Source organism: Malaclemys terrapin, chromosome 7, assembly GCF_027887155.1.
Source record: "Malaclemys terrapin pileata isolate rMalTer1 chromosome 7, rMalTer1.hap1, whole genome shotgun sequence".
NCBI lineage: Eukaryota > Metazoa > Chordata > Testudines > Emydidae > Malaclemys > Malaclemys terrapin.
Window position 1 is genome coordinate 93,901,763 of NC_071511.1, and position 24,849 is coordinate 93,926,611.

The 24,849-nt window shown below is 41.0% G+C and overlaps 1 protein-coding gene across 3 annotated transcripts in view; it reads left to right on the forward strand.

Moving 5' to 3' along the window:
* STAMBPL1 (STAM binding protein like 1) overlaps positions 1-22,898 on the forward strand; it is a 36,653-nt gene extending 13,755 nt beyond the window's left edge. Inside the window, exons 2-11 of one of the 3 annotated variants that reach the window (XM_054034230.1) lie at positions 4,176-4,259; positions 5,539-5,756; positions 6,973-7,048; positions 8,632-8,727; positions 10,402-10,756; positions 11,641-11,723; positions 12,946-13,083; positions 15,186-15,298; positions 18,406-18,505; positions 22,585-22,898. In XM_054034230.1, the coding sequence (XP_053890205.1) occupies positions 4,176-4,259; positions 5,539-5,756; positions 6,973-7,048; positions 8,632-8,727; positions 10,402-10,756; positions 11,641-11,723; positions 12,946-13,083; positions 15,186-15,298; positions 18,406-18,505; positions 22,585-22,641 (1,320 nt within the window). In that variant the 3' untranslated portion in view covers positions 22,642-22,898. Of the gene's footprint in view, positions 1-4,175; positions 4,260-5,538; positions 5,757-6,972; positions 7,049-8,631; positions 8,728-10,401; positions 10,757-11,640; positions 11,766-12,945; positions 13,084-15,185; positions 15,299-18,405; positions 18,506-22,584 lie in introns of all 3 variants that reach the window. The other 2 variants (XM_054034229.1, XR_008445639.1) reach the window with 2 other exon arrangements.
* The last annotated feature ends 1,951 nt before the right edge of the window (positions 22,899-24,849 follow it).

The window sequence follows — 24,849 nt, forward strand, 5'->3', positions numbered from 1 at the left end:
TGCATACGTGCAGGAGTTTGCTCTTCAAGGCTTTCACAAACACCAGTGCATCATTTGAGGAAGTGTGAGTTTCTGCTGCCAGCAGATGTCTCCTCTTAATATGCCTGAATTTGTAATTGAACTTTATTTCCTATTAACACTTCTTTATTTTAAAGACATTAATGAGGCAGATGTAACCGTTTAACTTAAACTTTTGTACTGTCAGTGTTAAGGCATGCTGGGAAGGTTGGGGCTGGGGGGGGGGAATTCCTTGATGGGTGTTTGTGCCTCCCTGAAAGAGGAATCTGTTTGTATGAAGGGGACCCTGTCCCAACAGAGACCTCTTCTGGGATGGTGGCAGACAAAGAGCCCATCATTGGTGGCCTTCCTGCTCCACAGCCGACTGCTTCCTGTTTGAGAATGGACTGTGGTGTGATCCAGGAAGGGGGGAACCTCTGTTCTTCTTCAGCAGAGGGTTCCACATGTGAGGCCAACATAAAATGATTTATTGGGTGGGGGCAGAGCAGCACTGATTGATTCATTTAGTGGTGGTTGGCATTATGGTTGGCTCAGTGTTCAGCCCTCCGGAGACTGGGAGCTCTGGGCAAAAGGAATGGGTGATACCTGACCAATGAGAGATGGGGCAGTAGGGGGTGTGGCTCAGGGGACCAGTATGTTTCAGCCTGGCTAGTAGGAGTGGGGGAAAGTGTTAAAGCTGTGGGGGTACATTGTCACCACTGACCCATGTTGGATTCAAACCAGCAACCTAGTTATGAAAAGATTGTCCTTCTCCTGAACCGGCCACTTCTTTAATAAACTTTTACATTTTATAAGGAGAAAGGTGTTTTTAAAATGAAATTTAATCTATTTTATCAGTCAATCAGTTCATTGTAATGCAGATTTTATCTCAGACACATGCCTATGCACAATTTTTTGTTTGTTTGTTTGTTTAACAGACTTATTGGAGTGTTTCACTTCTTGTTTAAGGTTGGTTGTGTGGGGTGGGGAATACTATTTTTGATCCAAGGTAAATGCTCATTCCTGATATCTATCCTGTATCAGTTTCTATCCCCCCCTCCCCTCCACACTTCCCCAGTTCCTTAAAGAGTGAACAGTAATGCTTTTGAAAAATAATAGAACTGTAGCAGGGTAGACTTAAAATTAATAATTAATTCTTGCATAATAGATGAAACACTGAAGTACTTGCATAGGTAAAATGTCTGTTGTCTTCAGTGAGGGATTTCCTAAGTAAGGACTGTTGGGTTCAGGATTTGATCACATTTTATAGATTCTGTGCAGATACACAGAAAACACAAAATATTGAGCTTTGGATTTGACCGGTAATTGAAGGAGGGAATGATTTCATACCCTTTGTTTTAATATGGATATATATTGTAGTAAGTTTTGATCCTTCAGAGGCATTTGCTTTCTGTGCCACATAAATCAAAGAGGACTGGATTCTGTCTTTCATGCTGAAGATCAAAAAATACTTCTCCATCTCCACCAAGGGAATCTGTGGGGCTGCAGGGGTAGAAAAGCTTATGAAAATGAGCTCCTTGCCTCCCATTATTTTTGTCCTGATTCTTGACACTGGCTACAGTACTGTAGTTCCAATAGTCTGGCTGAGCTGAGTGGGTCTGCATGAAGCTGGCCAAGGGCCCCTTTAGCCCTTGATATATTTTAGAGCAAGTAGCCTGCTGTATTTTAGAACAAGGAGCCTGCTGTGCCCAGCTGCTGAGGCCTCAAGGGTCTGTTCTACAAACCAGGGATAGGCAGTGTTCTGGCATTCTCCCTTTCCCAAAATTGTGTGTGTGTGTGTGTGTGTGTGCGTGCGTCCGTCCGTCCGTCCGTCCCTTGTAAATCCTTACAGTGGCCTGATTTTCCAAGGTGCCAAGCACCCAACAGCTACCATGGACTTCTTTTTAAAATTTGATTACAGAACTGTGCATTGAAGTCACAGTACAGCTTATTGAACAGTAGTAAAGACTGAGCCAGGAAACATGACAAAATAACACTTCGAAGAATAAATCTGGAGACTTTACTGGCTTGTCTCTAGTGTTACAAAGCAAACAAAAAAAACCCTCTCACTTAGCTGAGGGCTATTGTGATTGATTGGAAGATGATTAAATTCACTTGTGTAAAATCTGTTCATGTTAAGGTGATCTTTTTAGTTAACAGAATTCAAAATTTCCCCTGAATAAATTGACTTCTGCATTTGATATCTAGGTTCTGTAAAAGAAAAGGTCCCTCTTTGCAACATGTAGCAAAACTTCTTGCTTTATAAAATTTAGTGGATTTTTTTTTTAATGTCGCTCTTTGGATGGAAACACTTCATGGAACAATAATACCTAACTCATTATAGGAACATGGTTTATTCTTGAAAAAGATTTCACTACTTATAGTATTCCATGTTAGTATATGGAGCACATTTTCACTTTTACATATAATAGGAGATTCTCACATGAAACACGAAGCATCATATTACAATCAGGTTTCATAGTTGTGTTTCTAATGTCCTGTCTTGAGAATTTTAATTTGGCTGAAGTTTAGAATCTCTAGACTAGAACTATTTTGGGGGGTGTAAATACAACAGTAAATGTGAGTGAACCAAATTTACATTTTGGATCCAGTTTTCAAAGTAGCATTGCAAAAGCATGCAAGTATTTTGCACACGTCTGCTTGAAAATGTAGGCCTTAAAGTCCAATTCACAGACTCGTAGCACATCTAGCAATGATTGTAAAAAGAATCAGGGCTGGCAGTGGAAAAAGGGGATGTACCCAAGCAAGAATATGTAGTCAGTAAGACTTATTAGGTGATTATAATGACTGCAACAATGTAGAATTAGTTATCTAATCAAAGGGAATAAGTGGATTAGTAAAGGAATCTACAAGTAAATCAAGGAGGAAACAAAACAAAAAAGAAAGAAAACTGGACAGTTAATAACTGGGATGAAATTGTTGACTCTAAAATGGTTAAGATAATGGTTAAAACTAAAGGCTGACCTAATAGATATGATTAGCTTTTGAGAAGCAAAGACAGGAAATAATGGAGTCACAGAAAACATAACTAATTATTTATTCGTAAAAAGGCACAGAAAAACAGCCCTAGGGGCTGCTCTAATTTCTGCTAGGGTTCAAACTAGCCTCCAGAGAGGGAGAAGTCCACATTAAGTCTTTGCTGCATCTCCTCGTAGTCTGGGGCTTCTGTGATGAACCAGTCTAGCCTTTAGATGTTTGTAATGTGCATTTTCTATATTGCACAAAACCTTTGACATTCAAGACCAATCTTCTAGCTTGAGCACTGAAGTGTTAGGAATTAGAGCAGCCACCTTACCAGCTTCAGATTCATATTAAAGTATAACTTAATGAATCATTTCCTTGTCAGAAGCAGTTTTTGCCGATCACCGCAGCACTTTTAAATATTTGTCTTACTTGTTACTATTTGCCTTTACTGACGGTTTGCCTTTACTAACTCATATCTCTTACATGCTGAGTGCAGTTTTCGATCACTTCTTGCAATTGACCAGTGCTATAGAAATGGTTCAAATAGTGCTGGAAAGATTTCATATACTTTTAGTTACTAAACATGTAGTTTCCAGATTAAGGTAGGACAGTTGCCTGATTTAATTTACAATAATAGACCTGCTAGAAAAAAGTGCTCAAATTCACACCGTACATAGATACATTTACCATGGCATATGCAGATGGAAAAACAAATGCACTTATTAGTCTCTGAACTTTAGATTTGGACTCTCCTCTTAAGTGTTTGAAAAGTAGTAGTTTATCATTTTAATTACAACTTAACAAAATATGATCAATTTATTTTAAAACTACTTAATATACTGTTATATACTGAGGCCACCTGTAGTAACATGTTTATTAAAATGCACAATTTGACTTGTTTGTGTTGTGTTCGATTTTAAACTGTTATGGTACTTGGCATGGCATAAGAACATAGATAGATGTTTGAAGATATTTCCAGTTAAAATGACTTCATTATCATATTTCATGTTAGCACATGGTGACAATCAGAATATTTGTACTCAAGTTCCTCTTTGCCCAATAAACCATGACTTGTGGGCCCCGGGGGGGGGGGGGGCGAAGGGGGTAACTTACTGCTAACACTGAATATTGCATTGATTTTTTTTTCTGCCCTCCTCCCCTGTGGCCCCCCCCATTTTGTTCTTTGTGACCAGATGGAGAGATTGAAAAGAAATAGTAATCTTCTTGGTTTGCAGACCGTGGGCAACATGGAACAGCCATTCACTGTTAGTTCATTGGTATGTATTACATTTTGTTATTTAATGCTTTGGCATCCAGAGTTTCAAAAAAGCAGCAAACTATCTGACACCACCCACACTAGTTTAGTTGTGCTGACCACCAGCTCATGGGTTTTTCCAAGGTTCTAACCACCTTTCCTGCTACCACCCTTATTCTCTGCCCAGCTGCCCCTTCGCATGGAGTGTAGCACGCTGGAATTTAAATCTTTTTTTAAAATATTATATTGAATACATTTGGTTTGTTGGGTTTCTCCCTCTTTTAGTTACTGTGCACTTCCTCTGGGTATGTGTTTGTATACACATTCTGAATTGAAAGACTGAAGCCTTTAAAATATAATAAGATGAAGCAGTTTCTCAGCAGCAGTTTCATTCAGGAATCTAATCAAAATTATTTAAGTAATGGTATGAAAGAGAAAATGTATTAAACCTTTTAGAACATGAGTTCATGGCTTTTCTTGCTGGCTTCTCTTCCTGTCCTGTTAAATAGCTTTAGTTTATTCAGCTGTAAATGAATGCTTTAATCTGTAAAGTTAACACTGAAATGAACTTTTCTGGTGTGATCCTGCAAATTCTAACTGCTGTCATCAGTTAGGCTGCATCCAATAGTAAACATTACATCCAGTGGTAAGGGCTTGCCTACACTTGAAATTCTACAGCCACAGCTCTGCTGTAGCATTTCCAGTGTAGACACAACCTATGCCAACAGGAGGGCTTCTCCCCTTGCTGGAGGTACTCCATGTCCCCAAGAGGTGGTAGCTAGGTCATCAGATGAATTATTCCATTGACCTAGCACTGTCTGCACGGGGAGGAGGGGTGATGGCATAGCTATGTCTCTCCAATTTGTGGATTTTTCATACCCTTAGGAGATGTAGCTGTGTCTGTGTAAGTTCCAAGTGTAGATCAGGCCTAGGTAGAATACTTTAAATGTCTATAAAAATGGGACACTTTATGGGAATTCATATCTTGGGAAATCTAGGAAGCTGCCAAATCAGGCTTATTTTCTTTTATTTGTTTCACTCCAGTTAATTTAATTTTATCTTTATCTTGTTTCACAACTTTTGTGCTTTTAATATAATTTTTTCATTGTTTTTAATGCTATTTAAGAAGCATGATAAAGTTTTTTCATTGTTACTAACATTTGTGGTGATTGATTGATTTTATTTTATTAATTTATTGATTTAAATTTAAATTTCCCTCAGTGTCTTGAACAAGGTCATGTGTGAATGGGGTCAGCCATCCAAGGTGAAATGTAACCTGTGATGTGTTGCTTGTTTTTCAGAAAAAGTTAGCAGCTATGCCTGACCACACAGATGTTTCAGTGAACCCAGAGGAGCGAGTACGTGCCTTAAGCAAGCTTGCATGTAACATCACAATCAATGAGGATATTACGCCACGTCGTTACTTTAGATCCGGAGTAGAGATGGAGCGCATGGCATCTGTATATCTGGAGGAAGGAAACCTGGAGAATGCTTTTGTTCTTTATAATAAATTTATAACGTAAGGAATAATCTGTAGGTTTTTTTTTTTTTACCTTAATGATTCTGATGGATAGATTGGTTTGGTAATTTCGCATCAAATAGACCACAAAAAGAGTGGCTTTTTACTCCCTCATTCTACTATTCTTCCACACAAAGACTAGACAGAGTCTGTCCCTGAATGAATAAGCCATTGCAAATTGTCCTGTGCATGCTTAGCATGTGATTTCCTCCCCCACCCCCACCCCACAAAGGTCATAACTCCATCAAATCAAAAGCAGATTTCACTAGAACATTCAGTTACTTCCTAACTGAGAGCTAAGTCCACACCAGATTTACACTTTCTAAGCAGCCTGTTAGGCGGTAGAGCTTTAAAAAAAGTTAAATATATAATAATGGGGGGGAATTTCCTTCACCTTGGTATCCTGTTTGTTTGTTTGTTCAGACATTATTGCTTTTGTTTGTTGTTGTTTGTTTTTAAACAAAACACATGCAACTTTTGGGAACAGAGAGGGACAGGAAATTTCTAGTCTGGAAGGTGAACTTTTCAGAAAGCTATGGATGGCTGTAAACCGGGGGTATCCAGTGTGCATCCTACGTGCACAATCGTGATTGATTCTGCCTGTGCTATATAATAATTTGTTTCACCTTATAGCACAGGTTGGTCTGGTTAAAAGTGGGCTGCAGTAATGCAAATCTCTACAGAGACTTCCTCTGTTGGCAGCCTTCTCTCCTACACCTTTGCCATGTTATCATTATTATTATTTGCATTGCAGTAGCTCGTGGAGGCTCCAATCCACGAACAAACATAGAATAAAGGAAATTCACTGGCCTGAAGATCTTAAATAAGACAAGACCTAACAAGTGTGTTCAGAGTGAAAGGGGGATGGAAGGACAAGGGTGATTCTGATAAGATCTGGTTACAAAGGCTAGCTAGTGCCCAGCATGGTAATTTCTGGTGCCATGTGTTAGTTAGTCCAGTTATTACCCATTGCTACCAAAGAACAAGGAAAAGTGCATGCAGCTACAGAAAATAATATAGTGAGGGTTAAGATTTGTGCTGAAATTTCAGTGGCATGGTTTAAACCTGTGAAAGCATAGAAAACTGCTATAAATCAAATTGGAATGCAGTGTTCAACATCTGTGATATGCAAAACTTGTTTTCCTCCCAGCATAAAAGCTGTTGTGGATCTTCCTTTGGCTAATAAGGGGGAAAATGTGTGTGTTTCATTTTCTAGCTTATTTGTAGAAAAGCTGCCCAGTCACCGAGACTATCAGCAATGTGCAGTACCAGAAAAACAGGATATCATGAAGGTAGGTTTGCTTTTTCCTGGCATTTCTCAAATTGCTCTCTCAGTAACTGAATTGTTCTTCCCCAGAACTAACAGATACATTCGGAACCAACTCAGCCTACCAAGACTAAGTTCTTATAACTAGCTCCATTAGCAACAAAGTTTCATTTCAGTTTAGTCACTTGATCATTGCTGGGATTCTAATTGCAACTCCTAAAATGTGAATTAATTGGTATCACTGAACAGAGCCAATAGTATATGGATTGTTCGACACTTAGTTTAATCTGTTTCTAAAGGATACATATAATTTAAATACCTTAATTTAAAAGCATTTAGGATCTCATCTTGCTTCCATTTAAGTGAATGACCCTTGACTTCAGTAGAAGCTAGCTTGACCTCTGAATGCCGGAGGGACATTTGGAATTATTAGTGCACTGTATATTATCTGCTTAACATGTGCTGATAAGCCAAAGTATTTTCTGCTTTCTTTAACACTAAAATATGTACTCCATTTCCTTTTAATTTTTTTCTCAATTTCTCCAGTACTATATTGGTTTCATCATTGCTTTAATTAATGGATGAACTTTTTAATTAGTTCCCTCCTCAGTTTAAAACACCTGAAATTATCCATTGATAGTCACTGAAATATGGAAAACTGTCTCTTCTAGAAGAACCTTGTGCCTCATGCTGCCATTCCACAGTGCATTCCAAGTCATTCCAGAAGGGGGCAGTGCACTGATTTGTATATACTCAGATTCATCTGGCAAAATGCTACACTGATGTTAAATTTTCCAGTTTGTTTGAATTATTTAAACACCCCAATAACCATGGGCCCAAGCTATTGAACTCAATAGAAGTACTTATGTGAGTAAAGCTAAGCAAGTATATATAAAGAGCCATGTGGTTGAGGTCTGTCATTGTAAGTTTAATACATTTAATAAGGTTCCTTTTGAGGCTTGGGCCACATAATTTTCTTCCAATTCTTATTTTGTCAGGAAAGCATTCAAGAGAGGGTGACCAAGCATGTGCTTAAATTCTGTTAATCAATGGGATTAAGTACATGCTTAAGTACTTTAAATTAAGGTCTTGAAACATGTAATATCAAAGACCCCATTCCTGTGGTGAACTCTCCACAAACAGAACCCTACATCTGAGTGGAGTCCCATCTAGGCTCACCCCAGACAGCTCGTTGTAGGATCTGGGCCAAAGCTGATCTGAAACCTAGAAATAAATTTCACCTGAGCCAGTAATGCCATTTGTCACATGTCATTCGTGCCTCAGACTGGTTGGAAAAGTGATTTTCCTTTTCTATAAGAAATCTGTTGGCCAGATCTCAGTTGGTGTAAACTGGCATAGCTTCAATGGACTGTGCCAATTGATAACAGGTACGGATATGGCCCTATATATTTGACATGCCTGTAATTAGTATTTTTAACTTTGTTTTGAAATGATTGACATTTTTAATCTGCATTCCAGCTGGTTTTCTTTCCCAGCTAATTGTTTTTGTTTGTTTGTTTTGTTTGTTTTTGTTTCGAAGGCAGGAAATCAGTTTAACTTTTTTTTTATTTCTCCTTCCCTTCCCTCCCCCCTCCCCCATCCCAAAAGAAACTGAAAGAGGTTGCATTTCCAAGGACAGATGAATTGAAGAAGGATCTTTTAAAGAAATATAATGCGGAATACCAAGAATATATGCAAGACAAAGTAAGTCTTATCTGAATTCACATTTAATTTTTAAAGCATTATTCATATGAATGTTTATTTATTTAATCAGTTAGTTATAAATATTACATAATCAAAATTCAAATAAAGCAGTTGTATGAGCAAAACCTCAAAATTTTACAATTGTTTAGGCACTATTAGAAACTGCGTCATTTGAACTTCTAATAAAGCAGTTTATTTGAAAATAAGTGATGTATACGTGTGGTTATTTAGAAATAAATATGTAAATATTTTAGTATTTACTTAATAGAAATGCTTAATGTCTGGCTGTCTTTATCTATTGTAGAAAAAGTCTCTATTGCTGTTTGGTACAGTTTGGTTAATACTATTTTATTGGATAAAATCAGATACTGTACTAATGAGTATTTGAATCGTTCCCTTTTCCCTGAAGAAAAAGCAAAATTAGACCACAACACAACTAGTATTCCCTTGAACGCTGATATCCATTAAGGCATTATGAAAGGTACAAAGTTAGGCTAGGTTCTGGTTGACTCGTGAGTGTATTTAAGTAACTATTAAGGGCTGCATAGTCATATTCCCACTTTGTGTAATAAAGTCACTGAGAGTAGGATTTGTAGTTCAAAAGCTTGTAATGGAAAGAGGTAGAGGAAGTAAGGAACACTGTTCTTTCTCCCACAATGTGTCTCCTGGAATTTGGAACAAGAATCCAAGTTTCCATTTATGATTTGTTTGTGAGGTTTTATTTTGTTTTGTTTCTTGGTTATTGATTTAAGTATCTATATTTTAACTTGCTTCTGAAAGCTTGTGTTGCTATCTCTTTAACAGAAGTGGGGAAGGAATGTTGGAACCTGAAGGTTCCCTGCAGTTTGTGGAATAGCAGTTGGTGTTGGGCAGCTGGAGGGAGATACGAGTACAGTGAAGACCTACTGACCGAGACAGAACAATAAGTAGTGTGGAAAAATCCATACAATGCAAGGTTAAGGGTTGATCTCCATTGAAAACTTACATTGGCATAGCTCCACACCCCCCCCCCCCCCGAGAGATGTAGCTATGACGACCTATCACCTGGTGTAGACAGTACTAATCAATGGAAGAATTCTTCCTTCAACGTAGCAACTGTCTCTCGGGGAGGTGGATTAACTACAGCGATGGGAGAATCCCCCTTTCATTGTAGTGACTGTCTGTGCAGTGGTTTAAGTGTAGACATACCCTAGGTTTCATGGAAGCAGTCCAAGGGAAATTGAGGTGAAGAAAGGAAAAGGGCAGGAGAAGGTGCCAGAGAGAGAACTGTGCTGTGAAATCCACCTGAAGATAAATGTGTCCTTGATGATAAAGGCTTGTTTGTGCCTCCTCCCCTAACCCCCCTATTCAAAAATGACTTTTTTTAGACTGTAATTATTTCTGCTAGAATATAAGTGGGTCAATGGCAAATACTATTTGAGGTAAATGCATAATGTATCAAGGGTGTGCAGAATGGGAGATCTCTGTCCTCTATCCCTAAGTACATCATGTTTATTATTTTAGAGCACTTCTGTGGGCACAATTGTACTGGGCAGTGTGGCTAATGTATTCCAAACAGTGTCGTTATTGTCTGATAATAACTAGTTAATCAGTTTGTTAGCTTTCCCCTCACTATTTTGTGACGCTTTTAACTTTGTCTAAAAGATCTGACCACTTTATTTACATATGCTGCAGAACAAATGTAAAGCTGAATTCTTAAAGAAACTGGAGCAGCAGAGGTTGATAGAAGCAGAAAAGAAGAGAATTGCGCAGATGCGACAACAGCAGCTTGAAACAGAGCAGTTTCAGTTCTTTGAAGATCAGCTTAAGAAGCAAGAACTAGCCCGAGATCAGAAAATTAAAGAGAATATGGTTATGTCTGAGCAGACTGATGGAAGTGTGTTGTCTTGCATTTCTATGCATCAGAATAACTCCGTATCTACCACATTTTCTGGGAAAGCCAGTAAGAGTGATGCCTCTGTTTCTGCTGGACAGTCTCCTCCAGTAAACCAGGCCTTAAAGCCAGCAGCCACTTTAAGCACTGTTCAGAGTAAGTGTTCAGTTGGGCTGTAATGCTCCTCTTCCTCTCCTAACATACTATATGATATCGACCTGCATGTGTTTATTTCATTGTAGCTTTCTCTGACATGGAGGACCAAATGTTCCTGGAATATTTGTGTGTCTGTGCATTACCCTTTGTTTTCTCACCTAAAATGGATATGTACATCTGAGATTACCCATTTCACACCTACAAGTTCCAATAGCTAGGCCTGCAGACATCAGGCCCAATTGCTTCCATTGAATTAAATGGGAATTTTGCCATTAACTCCGTGGGTGCAGGACCAGGTCCACTGTGATTGCATTTTTAGAGTTCTTCCGAAAATTTGGACCAGGAAATAGTGCTAGTTCACTGCCTTAGGGCAGGTCTACACTAACCCCCCAATTCGAACTAAGGTACGCAACTTCAGCTACGTGAATAACGTAGCTGAAGTTCGAAGTACCTTAGTTCGAACTTACTTTGGTCCAGACGCGGCAGGCAGGCTCCCCCGTCGACTTCGCGGTACTCCTCTCGCCGAGCTGGAGTACCGCAGTCAACGGCGAGCACTTCCAGGTTCGACTTATCTCGTCCAGACAAGACGCGATAAGTCGAACCCAGAAGTTCAATTTGCTTGCCGCCGAACTACCGGGTAGTGTAGACCTACCCTTAGTGAATGCAAGCCAGTTAACATTTTGTATTCTTTGATGTACATCTAATAGAAGAAAGGTTATGCTCTGTAAAGTTCTATATTATTCTGAACCAAAACTTCTTTGTGGCAAGTATGGCACTCCCTATGTAAGTCAGTTCAGTTGATCTTTAACTGTGTAAACCTGTTACCTTAGAAAATTTTGCACTGAAAGACTAAATTATAAATACCCTTTCTCCTTGTTTATTAGATCAAGTGACTGAAGCACTCCGAGGTGTAGTTTTACCCACAGATCTTTGTCACAAATTTCTGCTGCTAGCGGAGGCAAATACAGTAAGAGGAATAGAGACATGTGGAATTCTCTGTGGAAAACTGGTACAGTTGAACCTTCACATTTGTATGGGGAAGGCACTTTTGATAGTACTGTATTTTCCTGTAATTAACTGATATCAAAGCAAAAGCAGATCTGAAGTGTAAGGGCTAGTCTACACTACCGTGCCACATTGGCACAGCTGCATCGATGCAACTGCACTGCTGTAGCACGTCTGGTGAAGATACGCTATGTCGACGGGAGAGCGCTCTCCCATCGGCATAATTATTCCCCCTCAACGAGAGGAGGAATCTGTGTTGGTAGGAGAGTGTCGCTCAGGTGGGTGGCTTTTTTCACATCCCGAGTGACATTACATACATTGACTTAAGCAGTAGTAGAGACAAGCCCTCCGTGTGTAATGTAATTATCTTTATAAAATAATCTTACGGATCCACAAGATTATTTTATTGACTTGTGGTCTGCTGTTTGCATTATTACAGACCTATTTGATCTTAACTCTCCATAGTTATTGTGGTCATGTACTGTTGTTAAGCTGTACAATTAACCTCCACTGTAGGATTTTTCAAGAACATTCCTTGGTATTCATCAAACAAAATGAGGTTTAGTTACAGGAAAACTGGATATTAAAAATGTTAGAAGCTATTGGTGGGTGTTATCAAATTCTAAACAAAATCCACCACTGTCAGCACATAAAACAAAAATCACTGCTGTTTGTTATTTCCGATATCTTAGATAATGTTTAGTGGTCAATTAGCTAACTTTGCAGCAGAACTTAATTATCAGATTGTTCCCAGAGCAGGGGGGATAGCACCACTGATGCTGATGCACAGACAGGCAAGTACAAAGAAGTTCAACGTGCATTAGACACACACAAAAACCAAGAATAATAAAAACAGGGAAGCATGTTGTGTTTCCAAGCTTCAAAGAAAGTAATTGTATTTTTAACTCTCTTGCTTTCATTCTTAACAGACATCATCTCTCCTTTTAACATTTTTCTGTGTATACCCATTTCAAATATGTTTATTGCTTCTCTGTCTATTGCTGTGATGAAATACTGGCCAGGTTCTTAGCTGGTGTAAACTGGCATAGTTTAATTAAACTCAGTGGAGCTACTGCAACTTATAGCAGCTGAGGATCTGACCCTTTTCTCCTCCGATTCATGTTCAGCATTTGTTCATTAGAAGACCATTAATTCAAGTCATCTTCCTACCATGTGTTTTACAGACACATAATGAATTTACTATTACCCATGTAATAGTGCCAAAGCAGTCTGCAGGACCGGATTACTGCGACATGGAGAATGTGGAAGAATTATTCAGCATTCAGGATCAACACAATCTCCTCACTTTGGGGTGGATCCATGTACGTATGCCTTGTGGATGTTGACTTCTCTGTATTGGCTAGATAGGATATACAGAACCAGCACTGGAAACCCCAGTTTAAAGAAATAATTTGCATGATTTAAACTAATTTTCTCTCTCAGTGTTCGTGCTGGTGACCTGATTTGACATAAATGTCATCCACTGATACAAGCTGTTCATTATTTCTAGGAACCTGTAAAGTGTTTCATTGATACAGTGGGCCCAGTTTTGCCTGTGCAGCTTCTATTTAAGACAATAGGAGCTGTCTGTCTGTTGGCAGAATTTGGCCCAAAATTCTGTCTTACATACACCTCATTCAATACCATTTACATGTCTGACATGTATCCTCAAAAAGGAAAAGAGACCGAGACTTCATAAAGTCCACTAGGACTTTGCTATTGATTTTATATGGAATTCACTCAGCTGCTACGGTGACGGACAGCCATTTAAAATCCTAATGTATACAAGATAGAATTCAGTGCAGAATTTGGCCTATTTGTGTTAGATACACCCTGTTTCTAAAACCATTACTTGCAGGTTTTCAAACTGCAGAGTTTGGAACAAGCAGTTTTGAGCATTGGGAGTTTATTCCAGGCATGGTGAGAAGGACGAGTTGTGAAATAAATATTAAAAAGTAGAGTACTTGACTGAGTATGTTACATAATTTTTTTTAAAAATCAATAGTGAAGAAGATTTTTTTTTAAGATAGCAAATGTGACAAAAAGAAACCTGCATGCAAAAGAAACTTGAGGCTCTGTTTTGTTAGATTTTTTTTTTTCTATTGCAAATTTGGCTAATCTTGTAGTCCATGAAATTTTAAAATGAAACATTAAACATAAATATCTGTGGAAATGAGTAAATCAACTCAAAAGTGAACTTCCAAGACTTAGTGCATTAATGACTAAGATCATAAATGGTGAAGTAATGCCTGACCTCGTTGGAGTTCAGGGGCCTGATTCTGATCTCACCTATACCACTGTAAATCAGGAATAGCTCCTCTGAAAGCCAGTGCATCTGAGCTCAGAAGCGCACTCCAGATGTGTAAATCACCAATTTGATAGCCACTCTGGAATTTTTTGACTATACTATTTTGTTATCGGAAAATGCTCATTTGTCAAAACTGTAACTTTTTGGGGAATGGTCGGTTCTGATGAATTTCCAATTTTGAAAAAAAATTAAATCAAAGTTTTTAGAAGTTTTTGAAACATCCCACTTTGACTTTTTCTAATAAAAGTTCAATTTTTCCTTTTGGAGTAACTTTTTGTTTAAAATTTTTAATTTATAGTGTAAAATTCTTAAATGGAAACAAAACATTTGAAATATCAAAACAAAACATTTCAATTGAACTGAACTGAATAATTTTGGTGACTTTCAGTTCTCAAACATTTTTGAGATTTCAATTTTTGGTCCTGATTTGGGTCAGGATTTTTTTTTTTTTTTTAAACTTGAAAATTTTCCTGGGACAGGAAAATGGTTTACTGGAGCCACCAGCTCTGTCAATTTCATATTAAATCCATGTTTGCATTGGAACCAAAGACAGTGATGTAATGTGAACACCATGTAAAATTTCAACCTGCTTCAGGCTTCCGTTTTCTTATAGGTGTTGATTCACTTTTTACCTTCTAATGACAGTTACATTCAATTATGTTCTAATTTTTACTTTCTACTTGATATGGTTGGTGTATGATCCCACTTATAGGAATTTTGGACAATTAATTTAAGTCCTTTGCTCTCTGTCTGCCATCTTGTTATATTCACACATGCCTTTTCAATCTAGATTTGTTTCCTTTCATAAGAACATTAATCTGATAATCAGAAGAGTTTAAAATTGTTTGGTAAGCCTTCATACACATGGTATTAGGGATTTACTCCTGACACTAGCATTTAGCTTTGCATTGCTGAGTCATTCATGAAAATTATCCTCAGAGGTGTGTTGTGCCATGGAAAAGTTAAGGTTTAGTAGCAAATAATAAAAACTGAATCTGGGGGAAATGCTAACACTTTCTCTTGTTACAAAATCCTGTTTCTTCTTGAATGGATTTTTGACCTTGACTTGACTAAGAAATACTTTCACTATGCAGAGCTTTCCCTTTCTTTTTGTAGACGCATCCAACACAAACTGCATTCTTATCCAGTGTTGATCTTCATACTCATTGTTCTTATCAGCTAATGTTGCCAGAGGCTATTGCAATTGTTTGTTCACCAAAACATAATGAGTGAGTTCTGTTTTTTCTAAGTAATGTTTAGCTATCTCAAAACTAGATCACCTGCAAAACAGCATCTGAATGTCAACTAAGGTGAAGGAGATAAAAGGTTGTAGTATATATGTGTGGTTTTTTTTCCCTTGTGTTCTAAATTGATCTAGGCTTGCATTCCAGTGAGCCTGTGTGTGCAATGTTATTTGACTTCACTTTGTCTCCTATTTCATTTTAAAATTCTGTAAATGGTGATGCTCCACTCCACTTGATAGGAGTAACCACATAGGACTGTGGTAGTTCTAGACCTCATGGATCTCCTTGTCAGGTGTCTCACAGAATCCAAACTGCACTCTCCTTAGTGAAGAAGGTGGATGGTGTAGGTTTTTTAGCTTGTTAATTAAAAACACTGAAGTGATGGGAGGTTAGAGATAAGTTACACTTTACATTAAGGTTCTGTTTTACCAATAGTTTATAAAGTACAAATACATGACTAAAAGCGGTTTAAAGTACATTTGTTACAGGCCAAATTTGTAAAGGTATGTTAGCATTGCTCCTCTCAGCGTTACAAGGCCTAAGGTCTGGATTCACAAGGGGCTTAGGCATTGCAATGCTGAGTGTTGCAACATGTAATTCCATGGTGCCTGGCCCCCTAGTGGAATTCACACACCCAAGTTGGATATCCAGGCTCCCCAGGGGGCGAATTAGGCATTAAGGAAGGGATTCTCAGAAGCCAGCAAACTGAGCTGGGAGCCACCTAAGACACCCAGGAGTGAAATACTAAAGAAGGGGCAGGGCTCAGGGCCCAGATCCACCTGCAGCTGGCCTGTGCCAGCAGGGCTTGGGCTAAGAGGCTGTTTAAGTACAGTGTAGATGTTTGTGCTCAGGCTGCAGCCCAGGCTCTGGGACTCTCCTACCTCACAGGTTCCTAGCGCCTGGGCTGTAGCCCGAGCCCGAACTTCTACACCACAATTAAACAGCCCCTTAGCCCAAGCTCCAGGAGCCTGAGTCAGCTAGCACAGGCCAGCCGCAGGTGGCTAACTGCAGAGTATATGTACCCTTGGGTGCCAGAGGCTCCTCTCTGTGCTCCAGCTTCACAGGCTTGACCCCTCTCCTGGAGTTAGATGCCCAAGAACGGTCAGCCTTTTCTAGCAAAAACAAGAGTAATGAACATTCCTACCCCCGCTGATGATAGTTCATCCCCAGGGGCTAGGGCGTTCACTTGGAATGTGGGAGACCTGTTTTCTAATCCCTGTTCTGCCTGATGTCGAGTAGGTCTCCCATGTTCCAGGTGCATGTCCTAACCAAGTTATTTGGTATTCCAGGTCCCCTTTAGAGGCAGCATGAGTGCAAGAGACTGAGACTATATATCCCAATGATTGGGGCACACACCTGTGATCTTGGTCAGTCAATTTCAAGTCCCTGCTCCAATAAATATGTAATTATTTATACAAAGTGTAACAGCTCCAACAGGAGCCATTGAGTGATATCTGCCTCAGAATAATGTGAAGTTTAGGACACTCACTTCTGAGGTGGGAGAGCTGAGTTCAAGCTCCTGCTCCAAATCAGACAGAGTGGGGATTGCAACCTGGGTCTCCCACATCCCAGGGGAGTAACCTAACCTCTGGGCTATGAGGTATTCTGGGGCACCCGTGTACGCCAGCCAGCCCTGAAAATTCCTGGCTGTCTTTTGTGCAGGTTAAGTATATTGTAGCACACCTACCGAATCGGGTCCTGCAAGTGAGATAGGCAGGGAAACACCTAGTTTGAGAATCCCACCAGCCAGGGCTCAGGCATGAGCAGCTTGTGAGCTGTGGGGTGGCTTCAGGATTTAGGAGGCTTGGCACATGCCTACCAGCAGAAATGAAGGTGCCTTCAGGTCAGTGGAGGTTTTGTGAATGCCAGTGGCACCTAAATGTTCAACTTGGGTACCTATGTCCCTCTTGTGAATCTAACCCTTAGGAAATGCTGAGTGGAACAATGCCTACATGCTTTTAAAAATGGACATATGGAGCAGGTCAATAGATTGCTTGTAATAATGGCTTATAAACATCTATAATACCTTCTACTGCTATGCTTGTAACTTCTATTGCATGTCTTACTCATGTCTATAACATTGATTAATCTGTTATTAACCCTTTACAAACAATTTAGAAATAGAATCTTAAAGTGTGACCATGATAAAAAAGCACATGTATGTAATCACTAGCAATGCAGTTTTACCCAGGAGCTGCATGTTATCTTAACTCATCACAGCTAAAGGAATACAGCCAGCATACACATTCTGTCTCCATATACCCCCTACATATGGCAAAGATACAGCTCTCTGGAACCCTGTGCAAAATTGCCCCATACAAAAAGCATTGCTGGCTATGATGGCTCCTGCGGTCTAGAAGTGGCAGTAACAACCTGTAACATGGTTGTGCCATGACCTGGGTAGTGAAGGGTAGACAGGATTCTGTTTCTCCCCCTTTCCCTGCCCCTCCAGTACATGTAGAAGGGCCGATCTTCATGGGCTTTGGGCAGGGGATAAGAATTCGTCTTTCATTATTCTCGTCAGACTTACAAAAGTAATAGTCTTCACCAAAGTTTGTACATCAAATGTGAAACGATGGGTCCAAAGCCTTCTGTAACAATCTTTCTAACTCAGTACTCAAAGGAGTAGCCTTTCCTCACCTGAGTAGTTGCTGACTTCAGTGGGACTACTCATGTAAGTAGGGACTAATCCTTGAGTAAGAGTTTATATAGGACCAGCCCCTCCACTTGTATTTCTGATGTTCCATTTTTTATTCAGTTTTAGGAAAATTAATCAAAGTGAATTGATTTGTAGTCAGGTGGCTCGTTGTTCTTCTGTAGAATTTCTTTTTTACTAGTAATAAAGACTCAAAGCAGACTATAGATCAGCTGTATCTGGCAGGATATTTTCTGCTTCATAGACTCATAGCTTTTAATGCCAGAAAGGACCATTTTATTATCTTATCTGATTTCCTGTACATCAGAGACCATTAAATGTCACCCACTTACTCTGTATTGAACCCAGTAACTTGTGTTTGATGGACTAATGCTTATTTGAACCAAGTTCTTTTAATGCTACAAACCTTAAGTCAGTTTTGTTCTTTGCTTTCCAGCACTGGGATCTTCAGACTTACTAATGCTGGCATGCTTGAAGTTTCTGCTTGTAAAAAGAAGGGGTTTCACCCACATACTAAGGAACCTAGACTATTTAATGTAGGTATATTACTTAAAAAATATTCTTAACATATTCCAAAAAAAAAAAGTCAAAGATGTGATCATTGTAATCATCTAGTGTGACTTCCTGTATAATATAGGCCATAGCACTTCCCAGAATTAATTCCTGTTTCTTTGATATCTTGGTTCTAACTGGTTTTAACAAGAGTTTTGGATGTAATGTGAATGTTTTGGAAGCATATTATCTACAGTGATAGTTATTGGAATGGCATTTATGCAGATGTTAATACTGTTTAGTATTAAATAGCCCATAGAGAATAGAAGGTATTTTAATTAATTAGTAGAAATATAGATATGGTAAAAGGCAGGTTTAATACTAATTAATTGATTATAAAAAAGGGTATCACACTAACTTTTAAACTAGCGCACTCATTTACCATCATGGTACAGTTAATGGAAGGATTATACACCCATTCTTCTTATCCAGGGACTGATCGCCCCTAGATGAACTCTTTCAGCTTGGAATGTGAATATAACTGCAGTGTATAGTTTCGTCGTAATTCCTGTTTGGTTTACCAACTATTCTATTTTAAATAAAGTCTTTCATTCTATGACTTTCAGTTCCCCACTAAACTAATTTATCTGTAACTACAGCAGAGAGACAAACCTAAAGAAATTAATTTGGTTATTGAGAGTATTTCTGTGTAAAACAAAGATTGCACTTCTTATCACTACTTGAGAGGCAGTAACTAGTAAATGTTACGAACAGCTCTCTGCCTAACTTGAGAAATATAATATCAGCCAGAAAAGAAGCTTTCCCACATTAGGATGTCTGAGTACTCCCTAAGCATGGAAAATATACTCCTGTTGTCCTTCTTAACAGCTGGTCAGTAGTCCCATGCCAAGAGGAAAAGGGCCAGAGAATTCCCACAGAAGTTTTCCATGATCACTTAAGAGATTATTTTCCTAACAAAGAATCACAACTGACTTCCCCAGCTGTGATGTCCAGTAAGCCTGCAGAGCTAACAGCCATCATGAAGGATAATTTTCTCTATTGAACCTCTGCTTCCTTTCACCCTTTCCACCAGCCTCTCAGAAGCCATTCCAGTAACCACAAAGTAGTTTTCCAGTTCGTTGGGTGGTCAAAGATTCTAATGTGCTCTTTACATGGCTAAAGGGTTTATAATGAGAATCTGTGACTGAACGGTTAAATAGTCATTAATGATTATCAGAAATGTCATTCCGTTGTTTGAAACAAAGGGAATATTCCTTCTCTTGGCAGAGTTCCCAAATATGGAAACAGGGCTACCGGAGTGTTAGCCAGAATTGATAAATAAGAGCACAGACTTACTGCACATAGAGGTACAGCCTCTCCCTTGGGGAGTGGAAGTGAAATACAAATGCTGGAACCCAAGCCCTAGTTTCCTTTGGGGTGGGATTTTCAAAAGTTGACCGTGAGTCTAACTCTGCCCCTGTTGACGTTAATGGTCGTTTTCCCATTAATTCCCATGAGACTAGAGTTAGGCGAATGCTGAACACGTTTGAAAATCCCACCCCAGGTTGTTTTGGCTCTTGTTACACTGGCTCTTGCTCCTGAACATTACAACCATGTTGTGAAAAGGCAATCCCAGGCTACGTAGCTCACTTCCTTCTCTGTACAAGGCACCAACAACACAACTGCTATCACAAAGCACGGAGATATTACGTTTCCCACAGAGACCAACGTAGCTCACCCTGTCATCTTATAAATTGTCTTCCAGTGTTACAAGTCTGTCCTATGTTTCAAGTATCTGTCTTCCATTGTGGGTGCCTCTGCTGGTTTAGCCTTCTCCTTTGACTCACAAGTATTAAAGCTGATGTATAACATTACAAAATCCTCCTGTCAAGCTGCCTGGAGTGGTTCAGGAGCATGAGTACCAACCTCAGGACAAACTGTTAAGAAGCAGGGCACACATCAGAAATTGGTTGAGAGTTCTATACTTAGATTTCACCAGCCAAGGATCAAGTGTGAATGTTTCAGGCCTTAACATGGAGTCACAGACAGTCCCTTTGGGTACTCCAATCTGTCCTGCCACTCAGGTAAGCTTTCCTTTGTGAGAGATGGTCCCTTACACCAAAAATAACAACATTCAGGTTATCCCAAGTCAACTGCACTAATGATCCTATACCAAAGACGATGCGTGTAGCCAATCCTATAATAAATTAACCAAATATTTATTAACTAGGAAAAAGAAATGTTTTTTACAAGGTTAACGCAGGTAAACATATGCACATAAATGAGTTAATCTTAGGTTCCAGAAGGGGAAGAAAAGCTGCTGTAAGCTATGTCGTTTAGGGCTAATCCAGGCCAAGAACTGGGCCACTCTTGCTTACATTAAAAATCTTTGCCCTTCATAGTTCAAGCAGAATCAAGATAACTTCTTCTTGACAGGGATTTTATTCCCTTTCCCCAGAATTTAATCTGATGGGCTGTGCTCACGCATGCCTCCTCTTCATGTGTGTAGAGGGGAGCAATCCACAAGCTCTTCTCCACCGATGTTGCACAATGGTTCAGCTGGTGGCTATGGGCTGCCTTTTGCGGGACAGAAGATGACACCTCTTGTGATGAACTAGTATTTCACACTTGTTAATGCTTCTCTTCTGCCTATGGGGGTTTGCAGTTCCATTGCAATTGCTGCTATAGTTACAAAGCAAACATTTAAATATTACCTTAAACATGGACTACAGATAGTGTGTGTGAGATGAATGCAGGCAGCTACTTACGCGCATTTCATAGAGCCTAAACACATTTTTTTTTTAAATCTACACATATTTTAACCATACTAACACACAGGTGAGCAAGACTGCTTTACTGCTATGCATTTGTCAGTGTTCACTGAGACCTATGGGGCCATGGCATGAGCTGGCACCTAGTCTGCCAGTGTCACACTCTCTTGAACCAGAACATAATGGTTATGTTTTGAAGCCAGTTTATGGCCAACAGTGTTTGGCTGTTTCAAACATATTCAATCATTTAGGGCTAGATTATATCTTTAAGCACAATCTTGAGTGAACTGTAGGGGGTAAGAGGAAACTCCAGAGGCATTTTGCCTCAAATACCCCCCAAAAGGCACAGGTCTGTCTCTGCTTCCCCCATCGGAGTAGCAAATGGCAGCTGACCTTATATCAGCTGAAAATTCTGATATATCTGAAACTAGCTCAGTTTGGCTGGCTGGTGCATTACTGGGGCGGGAGTATAGTTTAGGCTCTGCCCACCTGTCCCAGATGAGGAATAGTGAGCACCCAGCTCCCCCTTTTCCCTGCATATCCAGCCAAGCTAGGCAGCCTAGTCAGATACAGAACTGAGAGCATAAGAGTGATAGCCTGTGGCAAAAATCTAACCCTTCAGCACTGTTCTCTTTAAAGAACACATGGCCAGTTTTGCAGCTATAGTCACTTTTCTGTTAAACTTTCAGTCCATGCTTGCAAAGTTAACCCTGTACATGTTAACAGGCAAACCTGGGAGCCAATAAAACTTGTGCCTAAATAAAACAGGCTCAAAACTTAAGAGGAAGCCCCAAACCACATATCTCATTGGAGTCCAGCCCAGTTTGGTAGTGAACAAAAGTGGCTGCCATCTAATGGGTGCTTGTGGCCTATATGAAACGATTTGTGGGTTTTAGGTCTGTGGATACAGCAAGCCTCCAAAACCATACTGACAACACTGGTTGACCCTTATTAGCAGTTTCAGCAAAGGCATCACCATGTGAATACAAATAACGTCAGAACTACCCGTTTTGCCATGGCGGTAGAGCTGGTCAGGGGTGAGGAACATTGGCAGAGTAGTATGAGAGAACGTGCAGTGCCACTGCCAATGGCTTACTGTTCTATTGCTAAATGGAGAGTGTTGGTATCCAGAGCTGTTACTCAGCACCTTAGAAAGTACTGGGAAAACTGAAGTAACTTTTTTGTAGCTGTCACCGAGAAGAAAGCAGAAAGAACATACAGGATATGAAATAGCTCTTTTATGATTTGGTTTGGAACTGGACCTGGTGCTCATGCAATTTTGCCTGACATTCAAATGATATATTACCTTCATTGGCTGCTGTCAGTGAATAATGGGTTGATTTCTTTTACAGACCTGTAAACATGTAGTTGGGACAGAAACAAAAATAATTGTGCTGGATCTGAGGTGATGCTGATGGAAGATAAATGGCCTACCAAACAGATGCCCCAAGTAGAAAAATGGCTGCCGGATTTTCCAATGATGTTTTTCAGCAATTACTGATGTTTTATATTTATACATTTTAGATTTAATGGTTTGATATTTATTGCTCTTGCCATTTTCAAGTTATTTTGTTTTGTCAAGACAGAGTTCACAGTGAATTAAAACAAAAGCTGTACATGTATCTGAATAATATGATACAACAATAAAGTGAGCTTCAAACAACAACGCTGGTAAAACATGTACAGTGCTGCTGAGGTCTAGGTCCTTGTCATCAGGTATTTTCTGTGCAACAGATTTTTCAACAATGGTGTTCTATAACCCTGGCCTTCCACAGGCAGTATCCAGTGGTGAGCTGGAGCCGGTTCGCCTAAACCAGTTGTTAAGTTTAGAAGCTGGTTTAGAACCGGTTGTTAAAGGGGTGGACAATTGGGAGAGGGAGGTTTTTGTGTGTTACGCCGGCCCGTGGGCCACATCCGGCCCACCTGAGCTCCCAGCTGGGGAGGCTCCCCTGCCTTCCCCCCTCTCGCAGAGCCTCAGCGTGCCGCGCCGCCAGTGCTCTGGTCCACTCCTGGGCAGCTCGGCAGCTCCTGCCACTTTGAACAGCATGGTAAGGGGGTGGGGCTGCAAGCTCCAGTGGGCCGTGCAGCAGCCATACACACTGCCCTGAGCAGCATGGTAAGGGGGCGGGGCTGGGCCGGGCCGGGCTGGGAGGAGGGGTTGGATAAGGGACAGGGAGCGGTTGGAGGGGGCGGAGGTTCTAGGGCGGGCGGTCAGGGGATGGGGAAGGGGGGGGTTGGGTAGAGGGTGCAGTCCTGAGGGTCTCGGGAGGGAGTGGTTAGGGGACAAGGGGGGGAGGGGTTGATGGGTTGCGGGTTCTGAGCGGGGGCAGGGGGCTTGTACTCACTGGGCGGTTCCCTACCGGGTCTTTGATGGCTCTGCAGGGCCTGCCACCAATGTGCCACCAAAGACCTGGAGCGAGTCAAGGGTCTGCTGCCGAAGAACAACCCTGCCCTGCCCTGACTCCGCCCCCTCCCTGCCCCTATTGGACCCCTTCCCAAATCTCTGCCCTGCCCAACTCTGCCCCCTCCCTGCCCCTATTGGTCTCCTCCCCAAATCCCCACCCTTGCCCCGCCTCTTCCCCAGCACGCCGTGTTCCCCCTCCTCCCCCCCCCCAGGCTTGCCGCCAATCAGTTTTGCAGGACAAGCGTAGGGAGCCAGAGCAGGGGAGAAGCAGAACATGGCGCTCAGGGGAGGAGGCAGAGGTGAGCTGGATGGGGTCTCAGGGCGGGGAGCTGGGCTGTGCTGGGCTTTCCCCGTGGGCGTTCCCTCCAGCCCCGGAGCGGCGGCAAGGCTCCACCTTTGGTGAATATGCTCAGTGGGGGAGCGGCCACTCCCCCTGCTCCCCCCTAACTACGCTCCTGGGCGGCAAGCCGCAGGGGGAGGCCTGCCGGTTGCTGTGTAGGCGGCAGCCAGGTGGCTTTCGGCGGCATTCCTGTGGGAGGTCTGCTGTCCCACGGCAATTAGGCGGTGGGGACACCGATGGTGCGGCACTGGCGGACCTCCCACAGGCGCACCGCCGAAAGCTGCCTGCCTGCCATGCTTGGGGCAGCAAAAAACATAGAGCCGCCCCTGTCCCTTAGACAGTGTCAGGAAGCTTAGAGATGCTGCCACAGGGAACAGCAGATATTGACAGTCCACCACAGATCCCTGACTCCAATGAAGGCCTCTACCCACGTACAGACCTTCCTCCTGGGGCAAAGGCTTGAGTCAAGGGACACCAGATGGGGCAGAGCCTGGAGAGAGGAGCACAGTGGACTCATGTGTGACAGACAGAATTAAGACTGCTGCAGTCTCCCAGCCACCGTGTAAAATGGACTCACTATTAATCAGTGAGACCCTCCAAAAGGGGGCACTCGTGTAATTTAAGGGTCTTTATACCCCAGGTGTGGGGAAATCAAGGAAATGCTTGTCTGTGGTGTCACACCAAGGGGGAATCCAGCATGGCCTGCCTTATGACAGAGCCCATTGTGCACATAGTGACAGCCCCTGTCCCAGCTAGGTCTTGATTTTTAGATTTCCACCTCTTAGGCTACAGCGACTAACAAGTGGGTCAGGTGAGGGAGAGGGCATGTAGGGTAGCAAAAATAAAAAGTAATCTGAATCCATGAGAGAGAGA